The sequence below is a fragment of the Merops nubicus genome, unplaced genomic scaffold (genome assembly GCF_000691845.1).
Source record: "Merops nubicus isolate BGI_N331 unplaced genomic scaffold, ASM69184v1 scaffold10706, whole genome shotgun sequence".
NCBI classification, from domain to species: Eukaryota; Metazoa; Chordata; class Aves; order Coraciiformes; family Meropidae; genus Merops; species Merops nubicus.
The window spans coordinates 1-17,241 of NW_008615619.1; the positions used below are offsets into that span (position 1 = coordinate 1).

A 17,241-nucleotide genomic window follows, 5' to 3' on the forward strand; every position below is an offset into this window, starting at 1 on the left:
GGGCCCAGGAGCGCTGCTCGGCGTTCTGAGGCTGGGAGGAAAAAAGTTCTGGCGACTTTCTTGGAAAACGTGCAACAACCTTCCAGTTAATGCTGATTTGTGTGTCTCGGTTTTATTTGTGCACTTATTCATTCCCGGATAGTTTCGGCTGTAACGACAGTAGTGGGGCTGAAGCTCGCCCCGCTGGGTCCGGTGGCACGGATTCACGGGGTCCGCAGCCCGGCGGGCCGAAATGTCATCTGTAGAAAATTTACTTTCGGTGACAAACTTTCATGGGCACAGCATAAATTACGGGAGCTTTCCAAAAGCCCGAAAATAGCTGAGGGACTTTTCACATTTGTTTTTAATCTCTTGTCACTCAGAGATCTTCTGTATTAGTCGTATTAATTTTCTGTTACATTTCCAAAGCAGATTGAGATAAGGACTTTAAAGTAAACAGGAAGACTTTCAATTAGTTGTGGCTAATTCTGTTCAATTGCCTCGTCTGGGGGTCATGCTGCTTTGCTCGTGAAATGCGGATGGTTGTATTGACACCATATGGAGCTGCACATAGGAATGGCTCTGGGATTTGAGTATTTCCAGGAGCGGTTATAGGAAAGTGTGAGGAAAGAAACTTTTTATTTTGGCTTATATGATTGAAGCGTACGAGTTAAATACTGGTTCTGCTTTATGTTCAACAACTGGTTTTGCTTCCTATTAAATTTCATCCCTCCTGTTCTTTTGAACTATTTTAGTATGCTAAAGTAAGTTTTTTGACAAAACCTAACGCTTTTTTGATACTAACCTAAGCTTCATAGCTTAGTTTCTTGGCTTAGCTTAATTCAGCATTGTGAAATTAAAATTCAGGCGTGACAGCATGCTAAACAAAACAAAACAAAACAAAAAAACAACCAACAAAAAACCACCAAACAAGGAGGGGGATTCACAGAACTTTTAGAGTTGCTTCAAAAATCAATTTGCATTAGCAGTAATCCAAATTTGTCTTTTTCATTGATGTTACTGTGAAACAATAAAACACATTACAGTGCTTTTTTTGTTAGCACAAGGGAGGTTTTTCTAATTAGAATTCCCTTGGTAGTGTAAATTGTCCTTATGTAAGTTCACATTCCTTTAAAAGTGTGAGAAAATAAGTTCCACTTGTATAAATAAGCTTTGGTCTGTTTTAAGAAACCCTGCTGGGATTACTCATTGGACAGCTGTGTCACTCGCTCTTAAACTCGCAGGAGTACATCTTTGTAGGTGTCACCAAACCATGTGGTCCGGCCGCTTTTGTGTAAATATTTCTTTTGTTTGTGTCAAACGCCTTAGAAGTACCCTGCTTTTTCTTCCTTCTCTTCACATTAAGAGACCGAGCAAGAGTCCGGTGTTGTCTGTTACCTCCAACTACCCCAGTCCTTGGAGCTGGGATTGCGCAATCTGTAAGGTCATACCGCGTTTCGGTTTTACATATACAAAAAGGGTTTGACTACTATGTGTTATTGTTGCAACAAACAGTGCGCTTACAAATTGTAAAAAGACTGTTGATGAATTTTATTAGTATATGCTTACTGTGTTTTCCATGGAAGTCCATAGCGGGCATAGCCAAAGGCTAGTAGTTTAATTGCAGGCTTTAAAATCCTCTTTAGAAATCAACAACTATTACACCGTGTTCTCAGCGTATGCAGGCGAGATCTCGCAAGCAGGAGAGCAAAAGCTTTTATGCCTGAGAAAGTCTAGGCCAGTGTTAGGCTTTACACCTTCCTCTTCCCATCTGTCTGCTTGCCCAGATGGAGAGCAGGTCAGATCAAGTTGGTTTCCTGAAGATCATTTCACTTGTGTTCAAATCCCGTGGTTCTGAAATAACATGAGAGTATCTAATGAGGAAAGGCTGGGTGACCTCAGAGTAGATAAGGAGGGAAATAAAAAAAAAAGTCTTAAGTACTGAGTTCTGTTCCTTTCTTTTTGGTGACAAGTGTGAAGCCACTGTTTTGTACAGTAGTGGCTTCACAGAATGGGGTGTAAACAGGCTGTAACTGCCAGCCTTACTGTGGTTTTAGCCAAAAATACCATCTTCTGTAGTCCTGCCTTTGTGGAAGGTAGCAGTCCACTGAAAACTGACATAATGGCATTGTGTACAAGTAGTTTTGAAGTTAGATTTCCATTCATTTCCAGGATGATTGCAAGACTGTGGCTTTGTTAGAGCTGGTGTAGCAGAGCCCCGGAGGCAGAGGGAGGGCTGGAGGAAGAGTGTTGAGCGTTGGCCGGTGCCCTCCATGTGTGCAGACTCCCGGTGGCACTGCTGTACTCCTTGCCAGGTTCACCAAGGAATGCTAAATCTGTCGGTGAGGCAGGAGGGAAAGTCTGAAAGATGGTTTTCACTTGTGTTTGTATTACATCTTTAGTATTTACATTTTATAAATCCTCTAGTTCTCTACCAGAATTGCCAGAAAAAAAGGGCCGTATGGTTTTCACAGCTGTTTTTCAATATTTTCCAGACTAAAACTTGAACATAGCAAGCTGATTTATGAGTCACTTTGGATGAGTGTCTTAAAACAGCTACAGCCTGCCTTTTTGTTTTTCAGCTCTCCTGATTTCTGCTGAATTAGCAGCTCTGTAGGCCCCAGTGGGACTGATTAAGAAGCTGTTGCTGGATTTGCATTTTAAAATTGGACTTGGGGCTCAGGTTTCTGAGTTCTCTAAGGAAGAAGATGATAATTGTGACTAAGTGTTGTAAATTAAGTTAGCATCTAAAAGTTATATTTATAAAATGTGTGAAGAAACACTCGCCCTCTCCCACTATGCATTAGGCTTCCCTTTCAATTTTTTGTCACACAAACATTGATGCTCAGAGTTACATTTCAGCTTTCTAACACGGAGACTTGTGAGTTACAAAAGATGGCCATGCAGGCAATTCTACTTAAATGCTTAATCACTTTTATTAGAGATCTAAGGTGACAGACAGGTATATATACACTTTTTATTGTTATAAAGAATTTCTTAATATAAATCTGGTTTCTGAAGTTTCTGAGTGCATTCACTGTTGTAATTTTAATCGCTTTTGAAATTCTAGTAGCAAAAGTAGTCACAGAGGAGATTTTCTTGCCACTTGTTGTGTGGTTTAAACAGACAAGGAAAATTCAAAAAGAGAAAAGGCATATTTCAGATGTTCATATATTGGTGATTGAATGTTGTCAGTTCCATTTCTGTGAAGGAAGAATACTGATTCACTTTCAAATCTTTTCTTCATATGTGTTTTAAGATAAATTGAGAAATGCATTGGACTGAAAGGTACCTGTAACTTTACAACAGGGATGATATTTTTTAAAATGGAAAAAAACAAAAAAAAAAAAAAAAAAAAAAAAAAACAAAACAAAACAAAACAAAACAAAAAAAAAACCAAAAAACCTGAGTCAGGTCCAGTGGTCTAAGTTTCAGAAACTTCTATATGCTTAAGCTTCACTTAGAATATTAGTAATAGATGAATATTTTAACTCTCAGATCACTTCCAACTGATCTGATTTAACTTAATGTAACTTGTGAGGCTTTTTGTTTTGAAACTTTCTGATGCCAGTAGTGCTGAAATAACATTTAATAAAATGTTTATAATACATTTTATCCAGCCATTGGTAGACAAGCACATATACAGCTGTGTGAAACGAGATTTAGTATTGTCAAGAGAGTTTTTGTTATTTTGCTTCAGTTTTTTTTTTTTGGAAATTGTGTTTGACAACCTGCTGTACGTAAACCAGGAACGAGGAATTTCTGTGTCTGTGTTTGTAAGTAGGTGATAAAAATCTGAGGTGGAAAATCTGAGGGTATCTTTAGTGTTAAAAACAAACACACACAAAAAAAATAGTTTGAAACCTGGTGCAAGTTGTTACGCTCATGGTTGCCTTGATAGACTCCAGATGGATGTGAGCTTGAGCTATGAGTGAAAGTGTCTGGCTCCAGTGTGGTGATCATGCACAGCAGTGGTTGTAATTGCAGGATTTTTATAGTTTAAGGACTCTGCCAGATTTTTTTTTTTTTTTTTTTTTTTAACGTGTTATAACTCCAGCAGAACAAATCTACTCACGTCTGTTACAGTCTGGTAGGTCCTTTAGGCAAACATGTTTTAAATAAACCTTTTGCAGGGGCTATTAGATGAAATGAAGAAACGCAGGTTTTTAGTGCTAATGTTAAAAGCCATTTGTTGAAATAGTTACTGATTCCTAAGTGTTGTCTGAAGCATGAAGAACAGTAACATACTAGGCAATAACAGCCATAGCTTCACTGAATTTTGGCTGTTTATTTACATAGTTTTTAAAATCCCTATAGACTAAAGCCAAATATTGAATTAAGTTTAAGGGTAGAAATTGTCTCTTAGTCTGCTTGAAAGGACCAAGTTAGATTCTTGTCTAGATCTTTGTGACTGCATTTTTTTCAGTATTTACATTTAAGAATGAAGTATGAGAATTTCAAATCTATGCAGCTAATGTCTTCAGATGTTAAACAAAGGGATTTTTTTCTGCAGTCTATGGCCAAGAAAATGTTTGCACTAGGTTTTATATCAGTGAAAGATGCAGTCTTCTAACTCAAGTGTGGCTAACCTCATTTACAGGAGAACTCAAAATGATAATGATGAAACTAACACTTGTGGGTTTTTGAAAATGTTAACATTATTGGTTTTCCACCTTTAGGAAGAAAATCTATAGGGGTTTAGGCACTTGGAAGAAGGCATGGATATATGTTATGTGTTTGAATCCTGAGATGAGTCTCGGAAAGCAATCCCTCCTTGGCCACCTGAAGGTGGTGGAGAATGTGCCATTTCTAGGTGTCTCCCTCCAGACCTCAGCCCCTCTTTTTTGTGCTGGAAAATGCCTTTCACAGCTGCAGGTTTGCCCTGTGCAGCTGTTCTGCCAGTGACTAGGCCTAACAGGAACAACACAACCAGCAGGAAGATGATCCAATAGGTGGAATGTATTGTATACAAGAAAGACATTCCATGGATGATTGCTGGGGGTACAAACAAGTCAATTAGTTCACATATGACTGACATTACCCCCAACGATCCCAAAAAAGACATAATCCAATCAACAATACGTAATACAAGCAGAGAACCAAGGTTTCCCATAGTTGGCAAGGGAAACAGCCAGACCAGAAAGCTAAACAAATAATGCAAAGGCACCCACATGGCAACTCTCACCTGATTAGCCTGCAATCACAAAGGTCCAAGCAGACCAGGGCCCAGCTCCAGAGAGAGTCAAGAGGTCTGCCCTGAACCAGGAAGCTCTGGGGAGTGCACTCCACAGACAGACACTCCTGACTCCCTGCAAGTGGTCCCAGCTTTTATCCCCAAGCAGACACCTGACCTTTGTCAACTCAGTGCGGGACCCCTGGGGCTCATTTCCCTTCTGGCTCTCCCTGCAGGGCCGGCCGCACCCTGGGGGGAAGCTATAAGGCAAACTCACCACCTCTGTATGAAGGGCTGTGGGAATCACCCATATTGTCAACCTTAATTTGGGGCTCGGGGTTCAAACCCCAGCATTTCAGCAGCCCTGGCTTGGGAAGAAGCATTGCCTGGGTCTCTTCCCTGCCTGTGGCCATGAGCCAGGTGATGGTGCCACAGTTCTGCAGCCTGCTGGGCCTGATTCACTTGCCTGGATTGGAGCACACCTTGTAACTGAGTACTGGTGGTATAACCTGTAATGCCTGTATCTACCTGTGGCTATTTTATTATGTTTTATTACTATGATCATTTTTAACCTCTGACTCCAGGGGAGGACAAAGGAATAATGGAATTGTCCTTGCAACGTTCAGCAAACGCAGCATGGAGCAACAAATAGCTGAGGGAGTCTGAAAGATGGTTGTGCCGTCTTCATGTGCTGTTGAAGAAACTTAAGTGCCTGGCTGGGTTGCAGCATTACACCTGTGTCTGAGGTTATGCAATAGTGTGTGCAGAGAAACCCGAGTTCTCTGCATCTGAAGTTGTTCAGGCCTTAGTCACAGTGTAGGACACCTAACACAGACCTTGAATCTGGCTTGATTTAAGTAAGTTCTGGTCTTTTTGCAGCAAGGATACACTGATCACCAGGTTTCTTCACTTGCAGAACTGTAGATGAGGAGTAGACATGTATGTGACAGGCCTCTGACATACTCAGTATAGGTAACTGTAGTGAGTCATATTATCCAGAAAAAGTAAGGAATCCCAGAGTTTCCTCGCAGAGTCAGCTTGGAATACACTTCATGCCCATGTGGCTAGATGGGGGTCCCAGGCATGTTAGATCACTGTTCAGTGCTCAGTTAGCATGGGGAAAAGTGTCATGCAGTGTGAGAAATTTCTTTGCCTTTACCTGATGCTACAGCAGCTCACTGTTGAAGTATGCTGATGCAATTCTTGTGTCTGCATTGCAGACTCTCAATGGAGTGAGTTTAAGAACTCCTTAAACACAGCGTGGTTTTTGTTTGCTGCCTTGGATAAACTCAGCATTGTAACATTCTACAGGTGCTCTGCAGGTGGCTGAATTGCTGCAGGTGAGGTAGTGACAGGCTCTAGTATGAGAGCAGGAAGGTACATGTTGTGGGGGATGAGTGACCAAGAAAGAGAAAGTCTTCAGCAGGGCTGCCGATGTTTACAAGGCGAGTTGTGCATCTTGTACCACTTATGCAGATCTCTATAGACATGCAAGTTTCTGTAATTAGCTTCTCTGCCTCCTATTGTATAGTCATTCTTTTATTTCTGTGATGTTTCCAGCACTTCTGGGGCTACAGAAAAAAATTATTAGGACTCTGCCTGTGCAGTGTTGTCAAATGTTTGAAAGGACACACGGTAAAGAAGCATGGTGTCTGTAGGGGAGTGGTCAAGAAAATGTATTTCACTTGTAGAACCCTGGCTTATTTTGTAGCAAATGCTACAAATACATGAGATTTCTTGTAAACTACATCAGTAGGTATTTGGAATGTTGAGTGGCACAAGCTAAGTGCCCAAGCTGCTTTTTCAAGTACGATTAAGTGCAGTGTTAAGGTGACTAGTAGACAGACATCTTAAAACAGAATAGAACTTGGCCTTCCTATGTCTGTTTTCTTCTGATATTGCTTGTTTAAGATCCCCATTAAATTTAGTCATAGGAATGGAGTGTGGAATTGTGTGGGAGCATGAAAATACAGTTGAGATTTATGGACAGTCCCCATTGTGCACTTACGATCTGTGCCTTGCCTTAGAGAAGTGAGAAGAGTAAATGGTACAAATACTGTGATTGACTCAGGGAATGAAAGTGCAGTGAGCAGTGGATTATGAATTTTCCTTGTAACTGCAAGAGATTGCTTCAGCAACGTCTTCTGTTGTGAAAGGATGAGAGAGAGGGGTTAGTGGTGGTATATATGAGTCAAAATCTTGAAGTGATTTTCATGGGTCTTATACACATCCCAATAAAGAATTCTAAACTGTTCAGAGGTGTAGGAAATTCTTTGACACTGCTGGCAGTGATCAAGGTATTTACACTTATTTATACCTTGTATACTCAAATGAGTTTCTCTTGTAATTTTACTCATATAAAAAAACACCAGATGTTCTATGTACCTAGAAAGAAATTATAACAAAGTTTAGATTGAAATTGTATTACTTCACCTGATATTTTATGACAAAACTGACAGGCTGTTTATTTTTGTAACCTTATAGGGACTTAAGTCACAACAAATTATCTTCAATCAAGGCCAGTCTTTTGGATCACCTTTGTAGTCTTCAGGAAGTGTAAGTTAATTTGTCTTAATTATGCCTCCCTTCCCCACCCCTCTCCTCCAAACCCTCCCCCCCAAAACCAAACACAAACACTGGTGGGCTTTTCTTGGTATGCTAATTATATAGCTATTTCTCTGGGGATAATTGGTTGAACAACAAAGATACTCTGGTAATTTTACATTAAGTGAAACTGGAATTATTTTTAATTTTGAGGTGACAGCGTTCAGCAATTTAACGAGTCCGGTGTACATACTTCTGGTTGACATCAAAGCTGACTCTGCCTTTTCTAATATTGATAGGAAGTTGAACAACAACGAACTGGAGGTCATTCCAGATTTGGGACCGGTCTCTGCAAATATAACTCTGCTGTCTTTGTAAGTAGAACTTACTCTTATAGCTAGCTAGTGGAACTAACTCTACAGGGTTTGTGGAAATATGTGCATTACAGAGATTAAAGTGAAATAATTTGAAATAGAGCAGCTTGTGGTTAGGAAGTTGATTATGTCATATTATTTAGCAGGTTGTTTAAAATGTGTATAATTGAGCTTAATCCTTGTAGGTTTTATGCTTCCTTTGGATACAAAGACTACATTAGAATTAATTTATGTTGTGGTAGTGCCCAGAAGCCTCAGCCCTGTTGTGCTAGGCACTGTGCAAACATTAGTAAACGTTATACAAACTTGTACAATAAAGACTTTAAAACAAGAGTTATGCTCTATCATTATGCATCTTGGCTGAAATCCCACTTGTGTTAAACGATGGCAGAATTCCATTAATTTCAGTGGCCAACATGGGGAAATTGCCTAGAGATGCAGCTTCAGGACAAGTGTCTAGGTTAGGAGATGCTTTGCCAATATCTTTAAAATGTCTTTTTGAGCCCATTGTAATATGTGGCATCATATTTTTTTATGGCTGCAGTTAATACACATAATTGTGACACATGATTATGTCTTATGTTCATTGCTTTGTTTGAAAAGAAATTGGTAGCTTACTTGATGTGGCATCTGTAACACAAGCGCACAGCTTTAAAAGGCATATAGGACCCATAACCAAACCAGATGATTTTAAAGAAAATTTTATTCCTGAGGTTTTCACTTGAAATTGATTTGGCTCTTTTTTTTTTTTTTTTTTTCTCCAGTGATCTAATTTCTTTAAAATGTTGAATGAACTGCTAACAAAAATAGTTAGTATCATCCTATTAACTGGAGAAAAGAAAGTACATGTCTTTCACATGTGGGATTTGTGTTTTATCAATGGGATTCTAAAGTTATCTAAAGCTAGTAATATGTAGCCCTCTGGCCAAATCCCGCTCCTGAATACAAATTGCAAGTTACCTTTCTTGAAGAAGCCTGAAGGGTTAAAACAATACAGTAAACTTTGGAAAGCTGTTCAGTTAATTAAATTGATCACCATTCAATTGCTTACATCTGGTGATTTATAGGGGTTTGTTTTTACTCTAGGCTCAGGTCAGCTAAGTCAGCTGGTGCAGCCACTGTGTCTGGACTGCTCTGTTTGAATAAGAACTAAGTGACATTTGATACTGTGGTTTCTTACAGATCAGAATCTGAAAAGAGAGAAAGAAAAAGCAGATGGTGTCTGACAAATAACTGTTGAAAATAAGCATAACTTCTATTTTGCGTTAGTGTTGATGTTATTTTTACACTGGGATAGCATTCTGTAGTTTAAGGATCTAATGATTTTATTTTTTTTAACCACCTTGCTAAGTTTCTTTTTAGCAGAAGGCTAGAAATACTAACATAGTAAAGTGGTTTATATCCTCCTGCCTTACTTCTGGTGAATACAAAGTTGAGAATTTTTCTAAGCATCTCCTGTAGTCCCTCTCATGGAAGCTTAACTAAGTTGGGTGAAGCTAAAACCATCCTCCTGCAGCTGTGTGAAGTTTTTCATATTTCTTTGAGAGCATAAATAAAAATGGGTCACTGCTGGGTTGGTTATTCCATATCCTTTGGTCACTAGCATGGTTCATCTGCTCAAGTGGCCAAATATGGAGGAAACATTGTTAGATCTGTGCTCTGCACTATCTATATTCACACATAAAAAGGGGGAAAAAGAAAGTATATCTAAAAGCTGTTATCATACTACTAATGCATTTAAACATGGTCTATTTGAGTGCTATCTTGCTCTCATTCTTATTTCTATTACTTCTGTGTATTGTCAGGAGATAACTGAATATAAATGTAAAATCTATGTATTACATGTAATGATGTAATATCTACTCTGTTATCACAGCAGAGATTCTTTTTTTTATTAATATGGTAGAAAAAATATTTGAAGTCATTTAAAGGTTTTATGTTAACATGAGTGTCAGTGTATGACAGCGAAGACAATACTTTGTTCCAAATCAAGATGCATGCACATAGACCATAAAATTAAGAGAGTGGTATTGCGTTGTTCAAAAAATAAAGCATCTTACTTCTATTGCAAAGGTTTCACTTTGAAATGTGTAGTAGAAACATAGAATCATTTAGGTTGGAGAAGACTTTTAAGATCATTCAGTCCACCTGTTAACTGAGCACTACCAAGCTCACCACTAAACCATGTCCCCAACTGCCACGTCTAAAGAACTCTTAAATACCTCCATGGATGGTGACTCCACCACTTCCTGGGCAGTCTGTTCCAGTGCTGGACAAGCCTTTCTGAGAAATTTTTGCTAGTGTCTCATGTAAAACTTCCTCTGACATACCTTGAGGCCATTCCCTCTTGTCCTGTCGCTTGTTACTTGGGAGAAGAGACTGACCACTACCTCACTAGAACCTCCTTTCAAGTAGTTGTAGAGAGTAATAAGGTCTCCCCTGAGCTTCCTTTTATTAAAGGTTTGAAGTTATTTATGTAAAGATGTAAAATCTCATTTTACGGGAAAGGATATAAATAAAAAGGAATAAACATACAGAAGCTGTCTGATGTGAAAATATATGTAGTATCGTATCATAGATGGACAAATAGTCTAGTGATGAGTTTTTTTTAGAAGTGAAAAAATACATTGACTTATTTTTTTCTGTGTTGGATGTTACTTGGAGAGGTTGAATCAAACTCGGTTAATATGTCTAAGTCATGTAGAGAACACATATGGAACAATTAGAATATAATTTTTAGAACCACTCTTCAAAGAAAAAGTGTATTTGAAACATCTGACTTTCTTCAGGATTTTAAACTTTTATGTGAAAGGAGCTTGTGGAGCCTTTCCAAAACAAACCACCATTTCCTTGTTGAGTCTTTGTTCTGACTTTTAAATAATAGCAGAAAAGAGGGTGCTAGTCGTCTGAAACTTGATTTGATTACATTTCTTATGGGACACATGTATGTTGGATCATTACTGTCAGTTGAATAGCCAGTTGTTCTTTCCATGGAGTTGTCAAGGAGTGCTGTGGAAGTGGTGCCCTCCTTTCTTGCCAAAGTCTTCATTGTTGAAGAAACTCTATTCTTGCAAGATTTCCCCTGCCACCCCCCTCTTCATAGTACTTGTTACTCAGCTGTGGAGCTTTAGAATTTTACCTGCTCTGCAGGAATTTTCGTGCCCTGCACAGGAAATTATACTGCTGGTATGTCTGCAGTGAATAATAGTGCAGGTATCTCCGTACAAGACTGTATGTCTGAGTTCTTTGAACAGCATAAACAAGCATGGGTGGATTATCATGTTAGTGTAGTTTCCATTTCTGGAGCTACCTCATTTTTAGCTATCTAATTTATATTTATCTAGCTTAGATATTTACATACTGTTGAATTATGCATGATAAGCGTCCCCAGAGCAGTAGATGTTGCCAGTCTCTTGTCATGGTCTGTCTGTAACATGAAACAATGATAGAAACTTTTTGTTTTTATGGATGCTAGTTGAGAGTTGAACACCACGGGAGAGAAAAGTATCAGGCAGGTGCACACCCCCCACCACTCTGAGAAGACCTGTGTCTTTGTGAAAGCTCATCAAAGCACTGCAGGCACACACTGTTTGTGTGGCTGGAGATGCACCCATCATTTTATTCATACAGTGAGTTATGTATCTGGTCACATGACATGGAGTTTCTGACCCTCCTGGGAATCTGGAAACTGCTGTGGACTAGCTTGGTGTTACTTTGGGCTAAATCTGGTCAGGAGGCCTTATGTTGTGAAGGTGTGATGGCTGGACAGAGCAAAGAGTAGGATTCATCTTCCCTACCCTAAGTTCTTGAAAGGTTGATATTGTTAAGTTTGAGTTACTAACTCTACATCCTCTTTAGGGTGAATGGAGAAGCCAAGGCTCCCTCTGAAGTGGTTTGTTTTCCCTGAGATAGGTGAGCTTCCTACTGAAGCCCATCTAGATACCATTTTTAAACTAACTTCTAGATATCTAAAATTTGGGTTCTTTTTGAAACATAGTTAATGTAGTAGGGCATGCCTGTCTTAGTGATGTTACTGTGAAGATCAATATGTTTGACCATTTAAGTTAATTATTTGAAATAGAGATCGCAGAGTGCACTTTCTTTTTCAAGACACCTTTTCTCTGTCTTCTGCTGGAGAAGGAAGGAGGAGAGCAGTTTATCAAAGTAGAAGGAGAGAAGTTCAGCCATTTGTTATATTACCATCTCTCCAGTCAGCACAGCAGCTCTAGCCAGGAGGCCAGGTCGCACCAAATACTGGGCAACATAAGTTTTTTGGGAGAATACTGGATGTAATAACTGATTACCACAAATATATATTGTACAGATGCCACACACAGTAAGGTAGGTGTGCTTCTCTATCCCTAGTAGTAGAATAACCTTTAGTTAGTGTTCTGTAAGAAAGAAAGACACTGATTTGCAAATGGCTGCAGCATTTTTTAAGGTTTTGTTTAAGGATATACAGTTTAAATAAGAAACCCGTGCTATGCTACTTGCAGGGTTTTTTTAAAACACATAGTCTTAGACACTATCCAACATCATCAGGGCATTGTATCCTGGAGTACTGTGAAAAAGGAAGGCAGCAGTGACTTTTAAGAGACAGCAGCTTTGAATATTACAGCATTTTACCATCCCAACTAAATTTTACTGTTCTTATAAAAATGTATATGTAGAACCAGAACTAATACTAAAAAAAGCGTGTTTCTTATTACCCACATGCAGGATACGTTCTATAGGAATCATCTTGCTGTCTGTAGGGACGTGCTGTACATGCCAAAGTCTTTAGTGCATACGGTGAAATTCTAATGTTAGGCTAGCTTTAAATAATGGAATGTTTTAAACAGACTTGTGATTTCACATTTTGTTCAATAGAAATAACTTTATTGGAAAGCACTACTACATATGGTGCAGGTGATTTAGATGGAAATACCTTGTAGCTTATGTTGTAAAGACTGATCATATTAGTCTGGACACAAACAAATATTTGGTCTTAATAAACAAAGCCAGATTGGAAAACATAAAGTTCACAGTGGGGAAGTAAGTAATGGCAGCATGGATGAATCACAGTTCAGGAGTGTTTTTCAAATTTTGAATTAATATGTGGTTTGTATTAGGTTTCCACTTCACCTTTTTTCCAGAAAGCTGTTTATCGTAGATCTTTGCTAAACAAGATACTGATCTTGTGACCAAAGATTTTTAAATTCATCTGTATTTTAGGAAGCCTTATTCTTGTTTCCATCCTCCTTATCAGGAGTACAAAACAGTCTTACATTCTTCATTTTTGGGGGGAATATTAGAGCATATACTAGTCACTGATGCTCATTCTTGGTTAAGAAAATATTTGCCGGAAAACTACTGTAAAATTTAGTTGGGATAGTAAAATGCTTTAATATCCAAAATTTAAGAATCTTGGCTTTGATAAACCAACATACAGCTTAAATGCCTATCTAACTTTAAGCACAAACGTAGTTACTGAAGAAAGGTGGTGGTTAATTTCTTATACTATTTAGAAGAGACTTTATTTTAGTATTGTGTCCATTTCTCTTTAAAATGTGGAAAAGTATATTTCAATATGTGGGATAATAGGCATCCCAGCTCATGCTTCAGATAATCATATTGAGAAGTAAAATTCAGTTGAAACACACATACAAAATAGGTTATACATTTGTCCCAGCCGGCAATGTAGAAATAAGAGGGGTAGTTTGCACTGTGTGGCAGTATCTTAATGAGGAAAACTCTTGCAAAGGGCTCCTGTAAAGACAGAAGTTTTTTGCATAATTCTTGCTTGCAAGATTAATTGGAATAGGGATAGGTATGAGAAACCTGCCTCTTTGTCACCTCACAGAAGGCTGGGAGTGGAAGCTGTGTGTAAAATCCAGGAGCACGCTGTCTCAGTTCACGTTGAGAGAGCTACAGCCCCAAGAAAGAAGTTTAGACATAGCTCCTGAAAATGAAAGCTTACATTCAGTAGGAGTGGATGCCTTTCCCTTCTGTGCTTGCCAGAGAAAGTGGTATTGTGTGTTTATAAAGCCAGCACACTAAACTGAAGTCTGGCTCCCAATATTAAGAAAACGTTGGTCAAATATTTTACATCCTTGTCATCTCTTCAGCTACCACTTTATTATGGGAAGGATTAAGATTTGGATGCTGCCTGGAAGAGTTTGTTTTGAAGAAGGATTGAAAGAAAGGCTAGAGGAATGCCAGACTGGGCTTCAGGCTACTTGGAGAAAATCCAAATAATGAGAGTGGTGGTAAACCATGTGTGACTTGGGCTGAAGTTGCAAGCAAAAAGCTGGGGCAAAGAAACTTACTGGAATTAGTTCTTGCAGTCTTTGACATTTGGTGTGGAGACTAAGAGGAAGTAAATGAAAGAACTTGAAAACGAACCTGTCTGAGTCAAACTTGCAGACATGGAAACTAGGTTTTTATGACAGCAATTTAGGTGGAGTGATGGGAAAGGGAAGAAGTATGTAGAAACCCCGAGTTTGTTGTAACAAAAATCTAAAGTAGTGAGAGCCTAGACAAATGATTTTGCAATGAGAATGGAAAAGAATGCAAATTTTATGAGCTATTTGCAGTGGAAAAAAACTGGCATGATTTTTCTGATCAACAATGTTAAAGAAAAAGATGAATCAGAAACAATAATAATGGATCATAAAAACAGAGGACACTGTTCCTGTGTGACAAATGGGAAGAATGGTAGGAAGGAAGAGGAGGAGCCAAGTTGTAGGACATACAGTATGGAGGATGAGAGAAGTCAGGATGAAGTAAAGAGGTTGGGCATAAGTATTTGGGTTATATTGTACAGAAGTGGTAGGTGTTTATTGCAATAGAGCAGTGAAACATAATGACTCAGTGCTTTGAGTGAGATAGAAGTGGGTAGGATAACATCCCTCAATTTGTACCAACAGTTGAGGTTAAGAGTAGATTTGGAAGGGTGTGTGATCTCAAGTGCCTAGGCTTCAGTTTGTGCCCTCCAAATGGGAGGGTTGGCTCTGTAACAATAAAGAATAGGTGTTTTTACTTAACAAGTCCATATGTCATATTAAGAACATGAGTTCTAATATTGGAGGGCACTATGCAGGGTTTAATCTAAGTCATACTTAGAATTGTCCAAGATTTTTAGCATTAACTAACAGTCACAGAAGCCCCAAGTCTGCAATGGGTTGTTATTCCTTCTGTCAGCTCGTGCAGCTGTGCCTGCATGGCTTTTGTTTGCCCTCGTTAAAATAAAGTGGTGGACTTACACATTCACTTGGCTGTCATCTGCTAAGTAACCTGTGATTATTTTGAAAGGGCCAGAAAGTGGAATGGGTAACTGACTCCAGAGTATGAAGAAGAGCGTTTGGGAAGAAACTTTTAATTAATTACATATGGCCAGAATCAGGAGAGAATTGCGATGGAAGTATCTTGTGTTTGAAAGTTTGTGTTTGCCTCTGTCTTCTTTTTGATAATGAAAACCTCTCTTATCCCAGAGCTGTTTCATTCTGCATGTTTCTTTTCCACTTTTCCCTGTTTGTTTGGTTTGGGAATCAATAACCTTTTGGTCTTAAGTTTTGGACAGGGTATCAGTAGCCTAAAGAATTCTGAGTTTCATTTTGTACTTCGTGCCTGTATACCACAGAAGGCACAAAAAATAATAGCGGAGATTTGCTGACATCTGGCTTTAAAGAGCAATGACAGGCATGGATCATGGTATGAAGGAGAGCTTCAAAAGAAAGAACAACTGCTTGCCACAGGGAATGTGAGAAGCCTGTGTGTGAAGGAGGCATTAGACTTGTAGACCTACCAGTAGGACTGGAAGTGAGCCAGAATCCTATGACTATTTCTGGCATCTTTGTCTTGGAGAAAAACAGTTTCACTTCTGTATCTTAACAGTTGCAAAGATAGAAAAAAGTGGATGTTCTTAATTCGGTGCAGTTGGGTGCCTAATGGTGAGAAGAGCATGTAGTCCCATTCATCTGTATTTTTTTTTTTTTTTGGGGGGGGTGGTGGTGTTCACCCTGAAGCCATAATTTATAATATTTTAAATGATGTAATTTTTCATTAGTTTGGCTAACTTCAGTAGCCAAATGAGTAGAAATAGTAAAAAAAAAAAAAAAAATATTTTTTTTTTCTCTCCTTGTAGGAGTTACTGAGACTTTCTTCTACTCCTTGAACTTGTGCAGCCTTAGCCTAAAAGCCACAAAGCATGTGCCCTCTACCACTTTTTGAGGAAGTTGATTATAGTCTTGATCTTTCCATCTTTGCTATCAATTATTGTTTTTCTTTTGACTTAAATTTGTTACGCTGAGTGACTTGCCATCGTTGTCTCTTACAACACTTCCAAAAGTCTAAAGGGGTTTGGGAGGGCAGGAAGGGGAGTGCAAGAAACAGTAGATGATATGGAAGGAGTCATATGGTATCAGCAGGTGAGTGGAGGGAAGAACAGGTGAAGCAACCACAGAAATTCGAGGACATATGAAAAAGGAGGCTGTGAGCTGTAGTGGCACGTAATGGAGACCACCCAGTCCGTGGTTGGATGTGGACGGTCACGGCTGCTTTGCCTGGGTGCCAGTATGGCTGCCTGCAAGCCAGCTGTAATGTGGAAGCCAAGTAAACATGAGCTAGTCAAAGTACACATCTGTGAACTCCAGTGTCCTGGCTTCAGCACTGCTCAGAAAGGTATATCTGGCCCTAGCAGAGTGCTTTCTTTCTCTTCATGTATCCTCTTAGTCTCCAGCAAGAGAGTCCACTTTGATTTCGTTTGCCTATTTCTGATGCAAATTCAATATATCCTACCTCTCAAGACTTAGTTGAGGGACAGGAGATATCATGCTAGTCCAGAATCACAAAGACGTTAAAACAATTATTTTTGTATATAGCAGCTTTTGCTGCACCTTCAGGCTTCTACATGTGCTGCTTGTCAGGATAATGATGTAAGATAAGACCGAGAGGTTCTTAACACACAGCAAATCAAGATTGACCTGGAAGAAAGGGGAATGGGAAGGAAATGCTGGGGAGGGAAGCACAAGTGTATTTTTTTTTGCTAAGATTTTGAATAGAAACAAAAGATAAGACTTCAGGTCTTCATCAGTTTCTGAGTTGGGGTTTCCATGTTACAGGATCAGAGTAATGAAGTTATATAGATATTTCTCCTAGGTAGAAAAACATGCATTGACGATCTTTATGAAG

General features: G+C 39.0%; 1 protein-coding gene across 1 annotated transcript in view; it reads left to right on the forward strand.

Annotated features, from left to right (window-relative positions):
• Positions 1-142: 142 nt before the first annotated feature.
• LOC103775133 (leucine-rich repeats and immunoglobulin-like domains protein 3) overlaps positions 143-17,241 on the forward strand; it is a gene marked incomplete at both ends in the record, with an annotated part of 29,526 nt that continues 12,427 nt past the window's right edge. Inside the window, 4 exons of the mRNA XM_008942578.1 lie at positions 143-259; positions 1,346-1,418; positions 7,637-7,708; positions 7,996-8,070. Of these exons, the coding sequence (XP_008940826.1) occupies positions 143-259; positions 1,346-1,418; positions 7,637-7,708; positions 7,996-8,070 (337 nt within the window). The remainder of the gene's footprint in view (positions 260-1,345; positions 1,419-7,636; positions 7,709-7,995; positions 8,071-17,241) is intronic.